Source organism: Miniopterus schreibersii (assembly GCF_964146895.1).
Source record: "Miniopterus schreibersii genome assembly, chromosome: 12".
Classification (NCBI taxonomy): Eukaryota; Metazoa; Chordata; class Mammalia; order Chiroptera; family Miniopteridae; genus Miniopterus; species Miniopterus schreibersii.
The window spans coordinates 28,225,383-28,248,139 of record NC_138112.1 but is presented as its reverse complement, the minus strand read 5'-3'; the positions used below and the strand labels follow the sequence as shown (position 1 = coordinate 28,248,139).

Sequence of the window (22,757 nt, the reverse complement as noted above, 5' to 3'; positions counted from 1 at the left end):
AGTGTGCTAGGCCCTGGGAACAGATGCATCCTACATTCAAGGAGTTTAAGACAGGAAAATAAGAAACAAACAAATAAGTGTTAGTTCCTTTCTCTAACTTACTTTCCTTTTCTCCTTCACTCCAAAAAATGTTACCGTATAACTAAAGAAACAGAGAAGAAAAGATATTTGCAATAAAGTTGTTAAGTGATAAATCAAAGGTGCACACGAAGTACCGAGAAGTGAGAAAATAACTCTGTCTGGACAGAGAAAGCTCCATGAAGGAGGAGGTACTTGAGCTTCCCAAGAAGTATCATACTCGCCTTGATAAAATAAAGGAAGAAGAGTTTAATAAAGATATGAGAAGCAAATTATACACATCAGATTTCGGTTCAATGTAAAATCATAACTTAATCTTATTTAGAGAGGTTCCCACTATTAGTTTTTTTAAAGTCCTTGCAAAAATGATATGTTTAATGATGTTAATAATCAAGATCAATGTACAGATATCCAACTAGAAAATAGTATTCAGTGAGAAGAACTTTAAATGTAGCACAGTCTTTGAAACATTTAGGTGATTCCAAGTTACAGAGAAAAATATAATGGCATCTAACTTGAGTCATTTGAGAATAACTTGAACTTTAAAGATTTATTCTAACTATCAACAGAAGCACATCTCTTCTGTTTCTATATCAGAAAATACTGCTTTTCTTGATGAATTCCAAATAACTTTTATCTGAGATTACTTTTTAATAGTATTCTCTCTCTTATTCCTAATAGATTATCTTAATCCTTCAAAATAGTGATAATTAAAAATTAAATATTTTAATACCCTTCTTCCAAGTCTCATTTACCTCATCTCAGCCTATCAAATGTACCCAGCTTGGTTCCGCTGGTTGGATAATTATAAGCACAAACACTATTTCTGCAATATAAAACATAACAACACTGACTTATTCATTCACTTTATATATCCATACACTTCTATCAGCCATTTTTACAAATCTCTACATAGTGCCTCACTACTTTAATAAGGGAATAATCACATATTTTAAGAGAGGTTTAATGGTAGATTTTACCTGGATAAGTAAAGAACTGAAATATATAAGAGCTAACTTTTGGCTTCTTGATCTATCTGTGAAAGAGTCAAGTCATTCTAAGTAGTTTTAAAGGAACCAATCAGACAATATACACTGAAAGCTGTTTTAAATTTTAAGATGAGGAAGATAAATCTTGTGCTCTTTCTTTAATACATGCTATTAGAAACTACTAACTTCAGTGGGATAAATTTGCTTGGCCACTGCTTACCCTATTTTACTGATCAATGTTAGACCATATTAAGAAATCAGATTTCATACAGAACAAAAAACTAGACACATATTTATCCTAAACAAGAACTATAGAAATGATACCAAATCTTTAAATGCATAGACTGAATGCCATTTATCTAAAGCCATAAAAGAAAAAAAAAGAAAAAAGAACAATTTTAAAATCCCTAGGAAAATGAAAAGAAAATTTTCCTTACCGGAATAAATGCATGTTGCATGGCTTGTTCGCATTGTTTTAAGGAAGCAATAGTATCCCACAAAAGCTGATAATTTTCAGCCCGGGAAGCACTTGGCCGTTGCATGGTGAAAGCTAGTAACACTCAAACTGAGCTCAAAGAACCCGGTTGAAGACGGAAAAACCCTGCAGATCTGTTACATAAACTTCTTAATTAGCTCTGCTATACAAACTGCTATCTTAAGACTTAAAAAAAATGTTAATCAGAACATTTCTTTTGGGGGATAACTGGGCATGACTTGAACAGAGACAGATGTTTTCATTGGGAAGGATTTTTGTTCCCACACTTGTGAAAAGCAATCCCGTCAGTGTTCCCCTGTCTTTACACGGGTCTGGCGAAGCTGCACATACCATAAGTGTGTGGGGGGAGAGAAGTGGGAGGGAGAGAGATGTGAAAAAATATTTCCACCAGAAGATTTGGGTGGCAGGTCACAGAGGTAGAATTTGAGTAGCTTGTGCAAAGTAGTAAAATTGAAGGCAGTGTGTTACATACACACATGTATGTACATATGCAGGTGTCTATGCTTGTCTGCTGTGTGAGAAACATAATTATATGCATGCATTCTTACAGCGTCATGGAATATGTCCAACACTCCTCTCAGTTTAGTTAAGATCTAGATGTGATATATTTTTCATCCAGAGAGCGTTACTGATTTTGTTACCAACAGAGTTTGTACCTGGAAGCTTCTCTAAAGAGTAACCAGAAGGCTTTTGAGTATAAAATGCAATCCATTTTTTATCTTAAAATTTAAGAGTAATTAGAAGACCTTTCTGGTGACTTATATATTAGATAAAAGTCACCTTTATTTCTTGTTCTAGGTAGAATTTAAGTAAATAATACCAGGAGAATCAAGCATTTAAATATTCTTTGGACCTGAGTCGGCCTGAACATAATGGGAACATGTTAATTCCAAAAAAATTGCTTGCATATTTTAACAACAAAAACCTAGTATAAACACTAAATAAAATCTGAATAACAGAATACAGCAACATATTCTGGGTATTTCTCCACTTAAGTCAGGAGCCCACAAAGTGAGGTGAGAATCCATTAGCCCCTTACAATCTCTGTGGGATGGTTGAGGTGGGGGTAATGTAGTTTTGTAACATGCTGAGCCCTTGTAAATTCCAAAGGAATCTATACTCTCAAGACTAGTTAAATAGCCAACAATGGGGATATTTAATCAAGCATTTCAAGAGATAAGGGGTAAACTGAGAGCAATACACAGTATAATGAATAAATAAATTGAATTGACCTAGAAAATCCAAGGAGTATAAAAAAAGGTACAATTTGTAGAAAATGGTTTGATAACATAAATGAAGAATTTTTGCTGTATTATTTTTAGAGGATCTGCATGATTTGGGTTACCTAGTTTTTCTGCATTTGTACCTTGGTGATGGTGGATTAGTTCCTACTAATGACCTTGTGGTATGAAAGCTTTCAAGGCTGATGATACCAGCAAAGTCCCTCTCATCACAATTATTTTCAATTTTGAACAGAAGAAATTGCAAGTATAATCGATCTTTCAAAATTTCTACCTGGGCTAATGTGTAAGGAGATTGTTTTTCCATAATATTTCGTGAGTACACACCAGAAGGCTATTGCCATTAGACAGTTTGTTTTTCAATATCACTTGAACGAACTTTTTCTTTTTCTCATTCATGATGTTCTTCTGTTCAGCTCACACCCACAGTCCCTCCTCTGCCTTCATTCCTGCCCTTACACTCTCCATCTGCCCCAGCCACATGCTTCTCTCTCATGCACTGTCAGCCAGCCAGTCCACAACTTCCAGAAAATATCCCTTCACTAGTAAATGTGCTGTATTTCTCAGCAAACAAAAGGAAAATAAAAAGTTGTTTTCTGTTCTCCTCCACAATTTCGGCCATCCTTTTGAAAATTCTTTGAGTAAATGTTCACTAATACCCTAAACCCCAACCTCCTCAGACTCCATCATGCCTTGGGCTGCTTCTAGCTCTTGCTCATCAGGTCCTGCTAAGATCCTCCTTTCCTTATTCCTTGGGAAGAGAGTCAAGAATCCAGTCTCTGCATGTAGAAACTCTACATAAAAATTGTCCTTTGGCCCTGGTCAGGTGGCTCAGTTGGTTGGAGCATCATCCCGTATGCCAAAAAGTTGGGGGTTCGATTCCCAGGGGGGGCATGTAAGGGAGGCAATCGACTGATGTTTCTCTCTTTATGTATGTTTCTCTCTCTCACTCTCTTTCCTCCTCTCCCTCTCTCTCTTCTTTCTTCTCTGTCTGAAAAAAATAAATAAGTAAAAACATAACCTTGGGTGAGTATTAAAAAATATTGCCCTTGGAATCATGCATGCATTCATTTATTCATTGATCCAACAAACCTCTCAAGCATCTTCCATATGCTATACTACTTGATTGTACTATAGGTGAATGGATATATCAGATGTTGATTATGTCTTTAAGGAGTTTAAAGTCTAATTGAAGAGATGATATCTGGGCATGAATAATAAAAAGACAAGTTTAAAAAGGGTAAGTTCCATAGATAGTTGGTATAGACTGTTCACAAAACAATAAAATAGAAAAACACACCTACTGGGAAAATTAGGGCAGCCTCATGGAAGATTTAGCACTTGGCTAGAGCTTGAAGTGTGGGTAAAATTTGGACATGCACAGATAGGTAGGGGACATTCCTGAGGAAAAAAAGATAGGCTGTACGCACAGAGTAGGAAAGTAGAGGTCATTACTGGTTGGTTTGGAAGGAACACGACACCAAGAAAGCTTAATACTTGGATTTATACTAGAGCCAAGAATACTCTTGAGTAAAAGTCAGTAACTTCCTATTCCTGATGTTAACCAAATTTAGCTTTAACCAACTCTTAGAGCATCAGTGTGCACAAATTCAGTGAAACTATTCTTAAAATAAACCTCATGAGGTGGCAAATTCCATATATTTATCCCCACTCTTTAAAATAGGTACATTTAACATATTTTTGTAGGTTTTAGGTGGCTCGATAATTTAGGTCACATTACTTAGTCAAATAATTATGCAGTTTTTATTAAGTACATATGGTTGCACTCATTCCCAATCACTTTTATAAGTTCTAAAATCTATTGCCTTCACATTCAAGCGCGACCCACAATGAATCTCATCTGATCAAATATTTCACTTAATTCATTTTGGCTCAGTGTTTAATAAGATTTATTGAGCTCTACTATGCACTAAGCACTGTGCTTAAAAAGAGGAACTGCAAAGATAAATATAATTTCAGTCTTCTGTTTCTTTCCAATTACCACTCAACGTGCATTTGTCCCTGCCCACAAAGTATAACGTTCATATTTTTTTCCCGTTAGCACAATACCTGATACGTAATGGCTATCATTTTTCTGTTAAACACTCAGGCACTAGGCTATATGTCTGTCATATCTAAAAATATCACCCTGCTCTAGATTATTACAAACCTCAGGATGTCTCAAAGCACTTTTTGTATGGTAGTACTGCCATATAGGTCTGCCTTTGAATGCTCTCTCCTGGTGACTGGTTTAACATAACTTCCTGACAATTACACTTCTAGTAAAAATGGAGTAACAGAGCTTAAAGTTACACTCTTATCCGAAACAAATAAAAAACTGAACAAAGTACATGAAATGATGAATTTCAAGAATGGATGTTAGAAAACAAAGAACAATAAACTCTGAGAGACAGGAAACAAACAAAGGAAGTCCTTATGATTGCCTCATTTACAAACTTAAATGTCCAGGCCACATTGCCAAGAGGCGGAATCCAGCTGGACCCTAGTGAACTTATTGAATTGAGGAAATAGAGTTAGTTTTCTTGAGACACCAAAGCAATAAAGAGAAATAGAGAAATTCACAATTATAGTTTATAGAAGATAGGTAAAATTAAACTAACAGCTAGTTCCTCAAGATTATCAATAAAATTGATAACCCGCTAGCAAGACTAATGAAAAAAAAGAGAAGAAATAAATTATCAAAATCAGGAATGAGAGAGGTAACATCACTACAGATCTTGCAGCCACAAATGGACTAATAGGAAAATCTTATAAACAACTTTATGCCAATAATTTAAACAACTTAATGAAAGGGATAAATTCTTTGAGAGATATCAACTACCAAGACTCACTCAAGAAAAATAAATGCCCTAAATAGCCACACTATATATCTAATAAATATATTGAATTTGCATTTAAAAACCACCAAGAAACTTCAGGCCCAGATCACATCACAGATGAATTCTACCAAACATTTAAAGAAGAAATAATAATTATTATACACAAACTCTTTCAGAGAACTGAAGAGAAAAGAATAGTTTCCAACTTGTTTTTTTGAAGTCAGAATTACCCTGGTAATAAACCAGATGAAGATATTATAAGAAAAGCAAATAACCATATGCCCTCATGAATATATATTCAAAAATTCAAATAAAATTTTAGTAAATTGAATACAACAATACATACATAAAGCATAATGAATCATGACCAAATAGCTATAGCATTTGAAAATGACCCAATGTAATTCATTATATTATACATTTTTTTAAAGAAAAAATAACTAGCTGACTATATGATAATCTCAATAGGCACAGAAACATTTTTTAAAATCCAATATCCATTTTTGGTTAAAAAAAAATGTTCATGACAAGATAAGGATGTCCCTTCTCACCATTTCTATTCAGCATTGTCTGGCAGATTCTAAACAGTGCAACAAGGAAAGAAAGAGAAAGAGAGAAAGAGAGAAAGAGAGAAAGAGAGAAAGAGAGAAAGAGAGAGAGGAAGAGAGGAAGAGAGGAAGAGAGGAAGGAAGGAAGGAAGGAAGGAAGGAAGGAAGGAAGGAAGGAAGGAAGGAAGGAAGGAAGGAAGGAAGGAAGGAAGGGAGAGAAAGAAGAAATAAAGAAATTAAAAAGTAAAAGTGTATTTCTTTACATTTGACATAATTGTCTATGTAGAAAATCACATGGAACCTAAAGCAAATTTTAGAATTTATGAATGAGTTTATCAAGGTTTTCAAGACATGAGACCAATTGTATTTCTCTATATTAGCAATAAATAAATGGAATTTGAAATAAAAATAATATCATTTGCAATATAATAAAAATATATAAAACACTTAGGGATAAACTTTATAAAAGATATGCAAGCCATGTGTGTTGAAAAATGCAATTAAAACATTGAAATTAAAGACATAGTGAGAAACGTACCACGTTCCTCTGTAAAAAGACTTACTATTGTTAAGATGTCATGTCCTGAAAATTTACTTATAAAGTCAAAGCAATGCAATACCAATAAAAAACCCAAATGAGGTTATTTGGTTGTTTGTTTGCTTATTTGTTTTGGAAAAACTGATAAGCTGATTCCAAAATAATAGAAATTCAAAGAATATAGCATAGCCAAAACAACATTGAAAAAAAATGAAATTGGAGAAAAAATATTGTTTTCTAGACTCATTATAAAGCTAAATTAATCCAAACACTGTGGCCCTGGCATAAAGATAGATAAATATATCAACGGAACTGAATAGGGAATCCAGAAATCAACTGACGTTAATAGGCAACTGATTTTTAATAAAGGTTCAATGGTAATTCAATGGAGAAAAGTAATCTTTTCAACAAATGGCGTAGGATCAATTGGATATCCATACGTAAAATGACAAATTTTGATGTACACTTCTCACTACATATCAACTCAAAATAGATTATAGATCTAAATGTAAAACCTAAATAAAACTTCCAAAAGAAAACAGGAGAAAATCTTTGTGACTTTAGGTTAGATACAACAAAAAATACACAACTATTAAAAAAACTGGACATAAAAGAACAAAAGGACACTGGGTGATAAACTAGATGTTATCAACACTACTGTAGGCAGCAGTGTTCTAGAGGGCAGAAATGACCTGTACTATGCCTAAATCCATACAATAGAGAATTGTGCTCTATAGTCAATCAAGCAGTCAGTCATACCCCCCTTTTGATTAAGGGATGCAAGTCATTGTAGCACATTCCATTCACCTCGCAGAGTCTTCGGAATCCTAAATCCATTACTATATGGGTGAGAAAGTAAGAGATCAGAGAGAAGCTGCCTGAAGCAGGCAGGACACCGGGGCTTGTTTGAACATAGTTGTACTGAACACTGGATCACAGCATGTGAAACCTCAGGCCAGAGTTAAGGCTGGTGCTAACTGGGATAGAACTTTGAGACAGATCAAGTCTGTCTCCCCCACGTTCTTTCCCTTCAAGAGCCTTCAGCCCTTCTCCGCTGAACTCTCCTGACAGCAGGAACATACGTGAACTTATTTATAGGACAGTGGTGAGAATTTAATATATCTCTCTCCCACTTGCTTTCTTGATTCGTTGTGAGAGCAGGTGTCATTCTTATTTATCGGTTTATCCCCAGGCCCTAGCACATTGCCTAGCATATAATGAGAGACAGCAAAGGTTTGTTAATAAATAGATGGGTATGGAAAGGATTGTATTTGACAGTTGATAATGGGAATTTCTTGTGTTTATAGAGCACATTTCAGTCGAGAAAGCACTTTCACAACTAGGAATTCTCCTCTCTTTTATTTTTTACTGTCTCTGTGTTCCTTCATTTAAATATTTGTATGACAATGGCTCCCTCATTTCTATTCTTTACCCAGATTTCTCTCCTGAACTGCGCATCCTTCTGCCTGCTAGTCATCTCCATTCAGGCATCTCACAGACATCTCAGACTTACCACCTTCAAATTGTGAGTTCCAATCCTCTTTCCTCCCCCCTCGAATTTGCTTCCCTTTCATTTCCTATCCAGTAAACCTCAGCTCCTTCCACTCAGTTGCTCAAGTCACATGCCTTCATGTCAGCCCAGATATCCACTTCATCATGACCCCCTGGGCCTGGCTGGTCTAACCCTGCCTGTCTCCAATGGCATCTGTGCCATCTCCTCCTTCTCTGTGCCCCACTTCACAGGCCTGCTCCCAATACTTAGGATATGATGACGCTTATTCTCATGTCGGTTCCTATGCAAATACTAGTTACTCTGCCTTAAATCTTCTCCCACTTCTCCAGAACTCTCTCCTACTGTCCTTCAAATCTGACTTCACTGTGCATTGTAGAAGGCTTAGCAGCACACTGTTCTCTACTCAGGAGATGCCTGTAATGCTCCCTTCCCCCAGTGGTGACAACCAAATAGGTCCCTAGACATCGTGAAATGAATCCTGAAAGGGGGGGTGGGTACAGAATCAAATTCAATCAAGAACCATGACCTTGATGAGGACTCTTTGTCACAGCTTTTCATAGAGAAAGCTATGAAAAGCTTTTGGATTATTGTTGAACTCCCCGTTTTACTTCCCATTATGAATAGAGAAGAGTTGTTTATCATTGTATGCTGTACACACATAGTGCTTAACAGAAGATCTGTGCTGAAGAAATATTTGTTGAACAAATGAATGAGTTCAGTTATTGCAAAAATCATATGAAGTGTGCATAGCCAGAATTGGTACTCCCATTTCTATTTTTTTTAACATATCTTTATTGATTTCAGAGAGAGGAAAGGAGGGGGAGAGAGAGAGATAGAAACATCAATGATGAGAGAGTCATTGATTGAGCCTGCAACCCGGGCATATGCCCTGACCGGGAATCGAACCCTGATTGCCTGGATCCTAGGTCGATGCTCAACCGCTGAGCCACGCCTGGCTGAGCGGCACTCCCATTTCTAAATGGAGGTAAGAGATACACTGGGTGGTTAAATGATAGACACACAAATCACTCTATTCATAAATGGTAGATTCGTCTAGAACTTGATCCTAGGTTTTATCACCCTCACTTATTCTTATCGACATATATCATTTTACTGCCATTACCATTGTTTTAACTTCTTCATATTACTTTATCTCCTTCCTTTCCAAGCTTCTCATTGCATCTACGCAACAGTAATATGCACTTAGCTCTACTGCAAGGTCTGAAATGCTCAGGGCCTCATGGTAGCTTCCAATGATGCCTCCCTCGGATGCTTTTGAAAACTCACAGACTATTAAAATTAGGAGAATGGTAGTTAGAGCTTCTCCTGTTGTAATAGGAATGAAAGAGGGGAAAAAAAAATCAATAGCTCTTCTGAGTGAATTTGCTTTGATGGTATTCTTAGCTTTGTGGTTCTGGAGAAAAGTAATCACATGACAGGTTAAGATAATCTGATCTTAATGAAGGCATCACAGAATTGTTAACCAGAACATGAAAGAACTTCTGAGGATAGTTGATTAAAATTATCTTCTATTACAGCGCTGCCTGAGCATGGCTAAGTAGAAAAATCTCAATTGGAAATAGAAATTCTTTTAAATGGCATTCCTAATGCACTTCTATTCACCTAGGTTTTGAAACATAAGATCTATACAGCACAGTTACTCAATTGTTGTTTTTTTCCAAACAAAAATATTTGCATGACTTAAGTGCCTTCATGGCCAATAACAAGGAGCTGAGTGAAGACAGAGCACACTTTTAAGAGGTAAACTTGACAAAGAGATGCTCTGCAGCCATGGAGGGGAGCAGAGCCATGCTGATGGGCTTTGTGATGATAGATTCTCCTTACTAGGCAGCAACAGACTGGGGACTGAAGTACCTCTCCTCTGCAAGTAACACCTATGTTGTCCCATCTCTATACAGAGGCAGAAAGAATAGTTAAGAGTACAAGATTTAGAGTTAGATTTCCTGGGCTAGAATACTAGCTAGACTGATTTTTAACTGCATGACCTTGATCAGCTTACTCTATTCTAGGCCTCAGTTTCCTCATCTGTAAAATGGATTTGATAATATTTATGTCACATAGTTGTTGTGAGGATTAAATGAGTCAGCTAATGTGGCCAGAAAAAAATAAGCACCTAATAAATAATTGTTAGCTATTATCTCTCTTCCTTACAGAGACATATTTCTATTTCTGTGTATTACTAAGCACTGTCTATATGTCAGATGTTTATAATATCACTAGTTCATAAGCACCTCAAGAATCAAATTTCCATTGCATTTTCATAATTTTATAAGTGTCTCATTTAATTCTTACAACAATTCTAAGAGGCTGGGATGGTTGTGCCCATTTTACAGACAGGAAACTGGGACCCAGACTGATTGAAATACACCTATAATTATAAAGTTAGATATTTATGGCCAGGGTTAAAGCACTGTTCTTAGGAATATTCTTTTGCTCTGTTAACACTATAGAATTTTCACAGATTCACTTCTCGTCTCAGCTGTTTAAGATATAGAAATGGCCCTAAAGTAAAGTTCCCTGGGAGTTTGTCCTAATTTCTCCTTCCTCTAATCAACACTGCAAGTTTTAGTCAGTGTTTGCAAAAGTCTCTCTCCGTTTCTGTCTCTCTTCCCTTCCCTATTGTTTCCTCTCTTTTTCTCTCTCCGTACCTCCACCTCCCTCCTTTCATCTCTCTCTCTGTCTCTCTGTCCCTCTGTTTCTCTCTGTCTCTCTGTCTTTGTCTCTCTCTCTCTCTCTCTCTCTCTCTCTCTCTCACACACACACACACACACACACACACACACACACACACTCACACACATCCTTGTCTATTTCACATGGATGAAGAAAGCCACATTAATAATGACTTTGAGGTTCCCAGTTTATGTGATGAGATGCTTGGGATCAGGTGAGAGTCAGTAAGAGCTGAGCCTGGCTAGAGCAGGCAAGGGACAATTACTAGGTAAAAAAACAAAGGAATGGAGTTTGGATTTTAAAAAATACTACAGAAAGGGCAGAGAGACAGTCCTTGATTCTAATAAAGCTTGTAAACAGTGGAACAACAACAATTAATAAAAACTCTTGCTAGGGAAGATGAATGGGTCTGAGTGTCTACATCATCAATTATTTACTGTGTAAATTTGAGGACATTAGTTAACCTTACCAAGTCTCAGTTTCTTCCCCTGTAAATAGTGAATGATAATAATTCATAATAATGTCGTCAATCCCTTAGGGTTATTTCAAGGATTTAATAAATTATTTATACCTAAGATTTCTTAGAACACAAAAGAGTATTCAATAAATAATAATAAATGTTGGTTATCATCAATATTATTGTCATTATCATTAATATTATTAATGCTCTCAGGAAGGAGGAAGTATAGAAGGCCTCAATTTATCAAGGTAAAGGTGATAAATTTCTGTTTGACACATTAGGCAGTAAAAAGCTATGAAGATAGAGTATTTATTATGGAAAAAAATTATAGTTATTTTTTTAAAAAAACAGAGAGATAAGTACTGCAGATGCAGGGAGTTTGGCTAAGATTCACTTGCAAGAATTAGGTGGTTATGGGCTAGAACAAGATAAATCCAAGTCTCAGAGTCATCAAAAGCATTTATCCTCAATGCTCATGAGATCCCGGCCTATTCACCCCAAAATGAAATTATATATAAAAGGTTAATTATGAATAGCAAAAATCCAAATTAAACAAACTAAATCACTTAAAATTATACTATGAAGTCAAGACAGTGACATGTAAACTCTTCTAAAGTTGAAAGGCAGCACCATAAACAAAAATAATGAATTTCATAAAAATAAGTCCCGCAAATTTGATTTTGTTGAATTGTTGACATGATCAAAGGTTAGTAAACATGGGGATCATAAACATTTATAGTGAGGTGAAGCCTTTGTGATATTTTGTTTTATAATGTACTGAGACTTAAATATTACTCATGCACAGAAATATAATGTTTTGTGGGTTTTCTAATTCTTTTTAAATTAGCAATCTTTCCCCATAAGAAAGAGAAAAGCAAGGCCCTAATCATGTCATATGCTTTCTGATGTCCTTTTACTCAGAATAAGTTCATTTAAAAAATGTCAATCAACACTAATTGAACGGAGACTCAGTTTTCCTTGTAATTTTTTTATAGATATGTATTTCTTGACACTTGACTGTTAATATTTCCCTTCTCCTCTTCTTCTAGAAGACCCTTGAACATTTCATGTAGTACTGGTTTGGGGGTGATGTCTTTTCTTGTCTGGGAAGCTCTTTATCTATTCGTTCATTCTAAATGACAGCTTTGCTGGTTTGAGCAATCTTGGTTGAAAGTCCTTGCTTTTCATCAGTTTGAATATTTCTTAACTCTCCTTTATTGCCTGCAAAATTTCCTCCTGATGCCAGACAGTTCAGTCCCTCCCCATAAGTTCCTTGTTCCTTTCAAAGTGCTGCCCCAGCGCCAGAGCTCAGAGGGAGTGAGTTCGAGTAAGTCTGTGCACCGGCCTTTTAAGAGGATCTGCCTGGGGCCAGCAGCCTCCATGACCCTCAGCCACAATCCTCACTGGTTTTTACAGCCAGAAGTCATGGGACTTCTCTTCCTGGCTCTGAAACCCTGAGCTGGGAGGCCTGGTGTGGGGCTGGGACCCCTTGCTCCTCAGGGGTACCTCCAGCTTTCCTTTTATAATGAAAGGGAAACTGCTGTGATGAAGAGTTTCTAATCATTATATCTAATTAAAAAGTTAATCCTTAGCTTTCTCATTTTAAGTTCTTTCAAATGTAACAAAAGAACTTTACTTTCAAAAATGGGAGACAAAAGTACAATTATTGGGTAATGCTACTTTTATGGTAAAGCTCTAGACTTGGAATTAAATAATATTGGCCCGATCTATTGCAAGGGAATTGAGGAAATTGTGAGAATCCATCAAACCTTGGTCTTTATTGACCTGTGTTTTTCAATACAGGAAAAAAAAATGTTATAGCACCAATAGCGGGGATCAAAAATAGTAATTGTGATTAAATATTTTGTACTATGGCCAAAAAAAAAAAAAAAATGGGTTCTGCATCCCAGGCCATGGGGGAATGTGATGTGACTCACACTCTTCCTATGAGTAAAAAGAGTAACCTTTCTAGTCCAGATACAGAGCCAGAAACAAGTTATTCTTCTAAATAAGTGAGCCTTTACTCCAAGACCCAGACCCACAAGCAACCTTTTAATATCGCCCTCCAACTTCCTGGAGCGCAGAGGAAAAGGCAGAGGATCTTAGTCAGACATGGGAGATGGTCCATCTAAGCAGGGTGGCCTGGCCTGGAGAGTGAGCAGCGGGGGAACAGTTCCAGAGCCTCAACGCCAACTGCAGGAGTATGAGCAGGTTGCACCAACCATTTCTACTCCTGGCCTCTGTGTTTTAAGAATTTTAGGGAACTGTGTGATGATCAAAGAAAGTCAGTCTTTTTCAAGGTGCCCTTTCCTGGGGGCCCAGCAGGAAGTGGTAACCGGGTCTGTGACATAGCAACACACTTCAGAAGGGGGCTTGCTGCTTGTCATTTACAGTTAGGTCACTCTTTACAACAAAGTTTACTCCTTCTGGTCCTATTTAGTGCAGCTTCTAGCCTATGACAGAACAGGTGTCACTAAAGGCTGAGTATCTATAGCACTGAAATGACCAAATGCAATTAGATGTCAACTCAGTTCAGGGCCTCCACTGAGCTAAGAGATGATCTTCCTAATGGATCCCACTCTTCTTTCCTGACAGGGTTATTTCTACATTTTTGCCTCTCGGGGAAAGGAGGGATAAAAGATTGAGCAACTATGCTTTGCAAAATATTTCTTCATAGAGAGACTTTTAAAATTCCATTGACATCCTCTCTTTTTTACCTTCACTTGTTTTTCTAAGAGGCAAATATTGTGTAATAAAAGTGGGGAGAAATGGGAAGTCCTTGCTCTGCTCCTTACATAGTATATATCATTAAAACTGAGCCTTTTGACATTTCTGAGCCTTTCTTTTCTCTATTTTAAAATAGGAATTATAATTCCTGTCATCACAGAGATCTTGGGGCTCAAATAAAAGGTGTGAAAAGGCTTTGGAAACATAAGGAGTGATTATTTTCCTGTGTGAGGGAAAGAAAAAGGGATTTAGCGATTATTCAACCACCACCAAGTACCAGGTACAACACTAAGCTCTTTATATACTAGTATTTTCTTTTACTTTTATGTTTTCCTTTCTAATTTTTACTAGATCTTTTAATAATAAAGCATCTCCATGATATAGGCATGGAGCTCATTGAACAGGCAAGTAAAGGAAATGGTGGAGAGACTGAGTAACATATATCTAGGGTCTCAAAGATTGTCATTTGTAGAGACAGAATTAAATTCAGTTTTGTCTCTTTCCAAAGACAATGCTCAGCTTCCAGAAAATGTGAATTATGCTTTTGGTAACACAGTGGTAAAAATGCAAGGTTTGAGAGTGAGTCAGCCAAGGTTTGAATTCTAACGCTGCCTCTCACTCACTGTTGCCATGGGTAAGTTGCTTAAGCTCTCTGAGGTTTTGTTGTCTCATCTAAAATTGGGGAAGGCAAGTGACTAACCCACACAATTCTCTTGAAGATTTCTAAGTGCGCATATAGCACTTAGCAGGATACTTGGCACACAGCATTCAGTATGTGTCAGTTAATATTGTTTCATCATTAAAAAAAAAACTGTTAGCAACCAGCTCGGTAAATGATCTAGGGAAATCACATAATTCTTCATAATTTACTCCAAGTATTTTGAAGATGAAGTAGATTTGATCACATACAACTAAACATTGACTAAAATGATTGGAAGTCAGTGGGTGTAATCAGATATACCAGATTAAAGAAACAAATCCAATCAGCTACATGGTAAACAGTTATGCTCAAAATAACACAAAATGAATAAAGTGAGGGGGGAAAAAAGAAAGGATAATCCCAAATTAGACTAAATGACAATGTACAAATCTTAAAATTAAACATCTTGATGGACAGCTAACTTGAGTCTAACTCTGGGCTACTCATTCCTGTGTCGTATAATTTACGTTATATATTCTAAATGACCTGGGACATATGATCCCTTCATTGGAAACATTGAAAAGTCAATATTAAAATGCCAGCTTCTAAACTTATAATCCCCTTATCTACAAAAATCTTATTAAACAAGGCTAAAAAACATCTGAGCGTGAGTTTTTCTCTTCACATAATAACCTTTATCTGTTTGATTTATATTTTGAAAAACAAGGTGAGTCTACAATGATCCAAAGACCAGGAGTGGTGCAAGGGTTCATCTAAGAATAATAGGCCAACTTGAGTTTGAATACTAGACCCACAGCTGGCTATTCAGGAAAATTACTTGTGAACCTCTCTCTTCATCTGTAAAATGGGAATAATATATTTAGTTTCTCAGGATGTTGTTCAGGTTAGGTGAGTTATTGGGGATAAATTTCCAGCCCAGTTCCTAGCACCTAGTGGGTAGCCATTGAAGTAAGTTATCTCCACTTAGTTTCCTTTAATTAAGTATTTTGGAAACCTCCTTTATTTATTAAATGCCCAAAGGTTTGAAACTCATTCTTAGGTATTAGTGAAGCATAACACTGCTCCTGCCCTTGAGGATCTCACAGAGTAGTTAATCATTTTATTAAGTTGACATCATATGAATATGGAGAGTATTGGAAAACAACATGGTTAAATTGCTTGGGGATCGAGGGGAAGGCAGGGAATAAGTAGACCAAGAAAAGCTATAGACAAAAAGCAATGTGACTGCCCGACCGGTGTGACTCGGTGGTTGAGCATCGACCCATGAACCTGGAGGTCATGGTTAGATTCCCGGTCAGCCGCACATGCCTGGGCTGTGGGCTCAATTCCCAGTAGGGGGTGTGCAGGAGGCAGCCAGTCAATGATTTTCTTTCATCATTGTTGTTTCTATCTCTCTCCCAGTCTCTCTTCCTCTCTCTGAAATCAATAAAAAACATTTATATTTATATTTACATTTATATATTTATTTATTTATTAAGAAAAGCAGTATCACTAAGCCTGGCTGTACAGGGGTGGCCAGAATTCTGCAGAAAGACAAGGGAGGAAATGATTTCCCAGGTTCAGAATAACAGCTGTGAGGTAGATTATTCTTCACTCGTGGTTTTGAACGGAGAGGCTTTGCCAGTGTAATCCTCTGCATCTCCTTTACCATCCCCAGGAAAAGGAAGCTTTATGCTAGGTAAGTTTGCAAAAAGAAACTGAGCATCCTGGGCTCACTCCTTCCTCTTGGGAGCCAGCTCAGCCTGCATAAACCCTGCATTCTCCCTTCACTGTAAGACAAGCTTAGCACCAACGGCTGTTCCCAGCTGCCTGCTGGGCGTGCACCACTGTCTTATCCTGTTTTAATCTCAAGATGGGAACCAAAAGGTGGTATTTATTGAGCCTTATCAAACTTGGTAGAGTGGAAGTTTAGAAATGAGAATGCATAGTGTATTCATAATGTGACACTTTTTTTTTAATTTGTTTTCAGAAGAGTGACATACTTAGGAAGGAGAAAGGAAGAGAAACTGATTCTAAGGTTTAAATTTGGTCAGTGAATGGGTTATAGGGGCTTCTCTGTCACTCCAAGGAATCTGGACTAACCCATAAGCAGTGTGTCATTAAAGGATTTTAAGCAGGAGAATGACAAGGCATTTGGTGCGAGAAGGGGGTATTAGAAGTGTTCTGGCAGCTTGAAGTGGATGGATTATGCGGTACATTGAAGCCTACAGACCAATTTAAAGATTGTTCCAACTGCAGGTAAAATCTTGAGAGTAAACTAGTCACTGATTCACTATGGATCTCTAAATTCCCTGAGAATCCAAAAAGTATAAGACAAAAGGCCAACATATCTTACTTTGAAAGCACAAGTTTAAAATAGCATAAAGACCCAGGAGAAAAAAGGCCACATATAATGAGAGTTCCGATAAGAAAGATATTCTTCAGCTCAGCTGTTGCCGAAATGAAGAGAGGGTTATGTGGACAATCTAGAACTCATCACAAATAATTTAAAAAACATTGTCTAAAAGACTAGCGAAATTTCACCAATCATGCAATGGATAGATGTTCTGCAGGAGCAAGCCTCGTGTCTAACACCACCTTCTCCCTCCCTCCCTGCACCACTGTTACCAACACCAGAAACAGAATATGCTTGTAATAGCACCTGCATAACAAAGGGCTCAGGAAAGATAATATACTACATGACTCACCTAATGATGTAACCCTATAACCAGATAGGAGGCAAGTTCTAGTGAAGAGAGAGCAGGACTGGAAATCACAGCTGCCCGCCTGGCCCTCCAGACTCTGGCCCAGGTTCACCTTGCTAAGCAAGCACTCTGTTTTTAATCTACTGAGCAGTATGGGTGTATATCTTAAAGTTATCATGCATAAGTTTAAAAAGATAAACGAAGCTAACTTTTTGAGGAACATCTTTTGTCTATTGCAGAAATAACAGATGAAACTTGGGAACGCAATACCATGATACTCATTCAGCAGTTATTTATTGAGGACTTACAGGATGTTACTATTGTGTTAGGTAAGTGACAGATCTGTCCCTTGACTAGAACACCTGCAGCAGCCACACTGGATCCTGAGCTTGGGAGTAGGGGTTATCCTTCGATCATCTTCAATTGTCTCTCAAATTTCAAAAGAAGTTAAAAATCTTTTCTCATTCCAGTTTTTGAGACATTTAGTCCCATTGCAAAATAATGAAATCTTAAGAAGAAAGAAATATTAAATAGAACTTCCCGGAGAGCTGTAAGTATATTGAAAACTATATTTTCCCTACTTCATTCCTAAACCTATTAAATTTGCTAAAGCCTCATCCATACTCATTATTTTTTGAGCTATGTAGTGACCTAAATAAGTTTAGTTTTCTGACCACACTCCATGCTTATCAGACTCTCAGAAATTAAGTCAACATCAACAAAATCAGGCTTACACATGAATTAGTACAGCACAATGGAGGGAGTGACCCTTTGGGGTCAGAGAGAACTGAGCTCCAACCATAAATCTGTTCCTCGCTAGCGGTGTGAATTAGGGCAACCCATTTTGCTTCTAAAAGTCCATTTGTTCCTCTATAAAATAGGAATAAGATGACCTGCCTCCCCATGACATTTTAAGGTTAAATCAAAATAATGGTATATAAAAAATGCTTCACAAATTGTAGCTACTATTATAATTTATTATAATTATGTAATTCACATGAAGCATGTGGCATCATTGAATACCAGGCCTATAAAAGAAACTATAGATCTAGGCTGCTCCCATTTTTTTCTTATTCATGAATAATTGTGCTAATTTTCACCATATATTTTTTTCTAAGGGGCCCTGATGTAGCCTCACCATTCTCGGCACAATGGTCCATACAATCATCATGAATCAATCAGAGTTGACACAGTGAAACATATTAATCATACTTTTTATCTAGTTTAACTTCCTACAGTTGATAGGAAGACACTAAGATTCTGAGACTTTGCTAGGGTGATTCAAGGAGTTGAGAGTGGCCAGGCTACTGGAACCCAGGTTTCTCAATTTCCAGTTCTGTATCTTTCCACTGCAGTACACTCTCTCTCCTTTGAGTTGTGAAATTCAAGCATGAGTTCAAGTTGGAAGAGACAGATCATTGAACATCACCTGACACTGTGATTTTTGCTGAGGTATGAATTAAATTAGGGACCTTGCAATATAGAGTTACAGACTGATCTGAAACAAGAACCTGTTTAGAAGATTGTTCATGTACTCTGTCAAGGGCAACGACAGAACAGAGTCTACAATACAGTAATTTTAGTGATGGGATAATGGACATTATACCAAGCTGCTGCCACGCTAGCTACAGGCATCTCATGAAAAAGAACACTTTCAGATAGTACAAAATACGATTTATCAATTTTTACATCAATTTAGTCAACTTGTCTAGAATGAACAACTGAAATATCTGTTCCCTGTGGCTAAAGTGTATTCTCCAAAATAAAACTCATTACTGTCTTTAAGTCAGACTGCAGATTAAAGGAAAAATACTCTTAGAAAAATAGATTTGTTTGTTTGTTCTCCAAAAATCTTCTTAGAATTTTATCAGCAAAATAATTGGTATTAACTCTTAAAATGAAAAATCCAGAATCAGTAATGGACATATACCTGTAGTGTTATTTCGTTACTTGAAACTAAATTGTGAAGAATGAGACAGGATTCCATTTCAAAAGGTTTCAAATTCCTATACCATCTCTTATACATATTTAGGGCAATTTCTAATGAACCTAATAAATGGTGGTCCAGGGGTATTCTCATGATTTCACAGTCCAACTGAAAAGCAAGAAATGTAGGGAGAGAGAGGGAGATCATGTGCTTGAACTGTATTTTCTAAAGAATCAAAATACTTTTCAATAGTCAAATGATCACTATTTCTTCTTAGGATCCCATCTAAGCTCTTTTTATCTGGAGACTTTCCTAGATAAAGGATGTTCATCACTCAATGTATTTAAATAAGATACTACAAATAACCTTCTCATTAAAGTATTAGGGGGAGGAATCAAAGCCAGAGCTGAAGAGGAAGTGGAAGATCAACATTGGACATTTGGTGGGGCATGATCTGTTGCCTTGTGGTCAGCATCTGGACTTTATTAAGATACTCTCCAAATTTCCAACTTAAAAGTGAGGTAAATTATGATTGCCCTTATAAGATGAAAACTCAGCCATGAAAAGTAACAGTAAAGGAAAGAAAGAATACCCAGCCAGCAAGGTAAGTATATTACTCTCTCTAATGAAAAGGGTATCAATCAGAAGTTTGAGAGGATGTTATAGGTCAAGAAGAAAAACAAAGAAAACGAAAAAAGTTGGAGAACAAGCTTTGTTTACCAATCTAGGAACTTACTAGGTGGAAAGGAGCCTGAACATTTGAGTTCAAATAATTAACAAATTCTGAAGATGCTCTGACTCTAAAGAGAGAAGTCTAATACTTGGAAATGACCCTGGACTTCTTTTATTTTTCTTAACTGCCTTATTTTGTAATATTCTGCCTCAAAGAAACCCACACTGGTTAATCCAACTTTTTGCTCTATATAAAAAATATATCCTCAATCCATAGAGTGGATCTCCAATACCATTGCTGCTACCTGAGTCCAGCTATCACCATCTCTTTCTTGGAAGTACTGTTATATAGTATTCTAACTTGGTTCCCTCCTTCTATTATCCCCTCCCCATTGCTCATTCTCACTGTGTCATATCCTTATTGTAAGAAATCCAATTGCTTCTTGATGAATTTTGAATAAAATTCAGACTTATTCCCATGGTTTCCAAAGTCTACATGACCTGGCCTTACCTAACACTCCAACCGCCTTTCCTATCCTTCCTCTCTCTCCCCCACACTAGCCTTGTACTGTTGCAGGAACATATTACACTTGTTCCTACCCTAGGTCCTTGAACATGCTATTCTTTTATTTGTGACATCACGTAAAAATTGCCATAAGGTTGTCTCCTTTTTTCAAATATCAACTCAATTGTCTCCTCCTTGCTAAGGCCTTCCCTTTACTTTCTTATCCTGAGTAGCCCCCCTTCCACCAACTTATACTCCATAACACATGGCCCTAGTTTATTTTTAACAGTATGTCACCATCTGAAATAACCTTATTTGTTTATGTATTAGTTTTATGTATTTCTCAACTGGAATGTAAGCTTCAAATCTTGCTTCTTGTATTTTTTCCTATATTTATTTTCAAGTTTCTAGAAAAAGGCTTGGTATATAATAGATCATCAATAAATTTTTTTTGATTGAGTAAACAAATAGGTTGTATGGACATGGGTGTTTTAATTCATTGAACAATTAAATTTTTCACTGAAATAAATGATTTTTGCATAATTTGTTGTCATATACATTTTACTCAGTCTGAGTCAGTTTCTTGGTCCCAATTCCCTCTGGATACTTACCAGAAAGGTTATCTGGGTGTTCAAAGAGACAAAACATGGAATCTAGGGACCTAATCACAGTATCATCAAAAGAAGTATTTCTTCATTATGTTTTGCCTAACAGAACACTACCCCCTCCCTACCAATTTTTAAAGATATCATTCTTTCAATCATCCATAAAATATGTCAGGCCCTATCCTAGCACTAAAGATACAGAAATAAATAAGGCATGGTTTGTGTTCTCTCAAAGCTTCCAACATGGTGGAGGAAGCAGACAGGTGAGCCGTCACGATACTAAATGAAAAGCAGGTGTATGTGCAATATTCTGTGATAGCACACAGAAAGGAAGGCTTAACAAAGATGACATTTGAGAGGATCCTTGAATGATAAATAAAATTTTATCAAACACAGGGACAGGGAGAGTCATGATAGAGAGAGGGAGGCACTAAAAAAAGATTTGACATTGCCGTGGCCGGGTATCTCCAGTTGGTTAGAGCACTGTCTTGATATGCCAAGGTTGTGGGTTTGATCCCTGGTCAGGGAACATATAAGAATCAACCCATGAGTGCATAAATAAGTGCAACAACAAATTGGTGTTTTTCTCTTTCTCTCTCCCCTTTCCTTTCTCTCTCTAAAATCAATCTAGATAGATAGATAGATAGATAGATAGATAGATAGATAGATAGATAGATAGATAGATAGATAGATATAGATATAGATGATGATATAGATATAGATATAGATATAGATATAGATATAGATATAGATATAGATATAGATATAGATATAGATTTGACAGGAGACTGCATGGTGGCTTCAGGAAATCAGGGGAACAAGGAATGATTGAGTGTGACCAGAATACAGTAGGAGCGGCTGGAGATGGGGTTGGAAATGCAGGCTGGGGCCAAATCTAAGACAAGTTTGAGTGTTCTGCTAGGGAATCAAGTTTTACTTTGTAAACTAGTTTTTGGCAAATTGTGTTTCATGAGATACTGGTAAATATGTATCCATGAAAAAGGGATTTCACCATCACACATATTTAAGAAATGCTCCACATACTTTACCTGCCCGCAGGAGATATAAAACTCTAAGGGTTTTGAAAAATTTTATAATAAAAAATAAATGACTTCTTAACATGTGTAATCCAACATAGACCACCCATTAACATTTCCAGACATAGCTGCCTTCTCCAGAAGTCAGATTAGACTTAAAGTGAAGCACTACTTTAAAGTGACTTCAGGTTGTTAATTCATTTACATCAGTGAGTGATACAAACAGAACTGAGTGTGAAGATAAATTTGGTAACAAAAACACCTAGATCGTATAGAAGGCACTTGGGAGGTTACTCGCTATCGCAAATAGCTAAAAAAGGATAATGCACGTCTATACTCAAGCGCTAAGAGTGGGAATGTAAAAAGGGAAAATATTTGAGACACTCTGAGATATAATTCTTTATCAACTAGTCATCATTTAATTAGCCAGGGCTCTGGGAGTAGAAAGGTGATGAGATGATGATGATTTCTGAATTTCTAGCATGGTAAATTGAGTGAATTATAAAACAGGTTTGAGAGCAGTGGAGGGTAGGGAAGAGGAA

General features: G+C 36.7%; 1 protein-coding gene across 20 annotated transcripts in view; it reads right to left on the bottom strand.

Annotated features, from left to right (window-relative positions):
- Positions 1–22,757, bottom strand: part of DLG2 (discs large MAGUK scaffold protein 2) — a 1,618,243-nt gene that overhangs the window by 606,175 nt on the left and 989,311 nt on the right. The window contains exon 1 of one of the 20 annotated variants that reach the window (XM_081155082.1): positions 1,505–1,852. The exons of 17 other annotated variants lie outside the window; for them this stretch is intronic. In XM_081155082.1, the coding sequence (XP_081011208.1) occupies positions 1,505–1,609 (105 nt within the window). In that variant the 5' untranslated portion in view covers positions 1,610–1,852. Of the gene's footprint in view, positions 1–1,504; positions 1,853–22,757 lie in introns of those variants that run through there. 2 more of the 20 variants (XM_081155079.1, XM_081155075.1) reach the window with 2 other exon arrangements.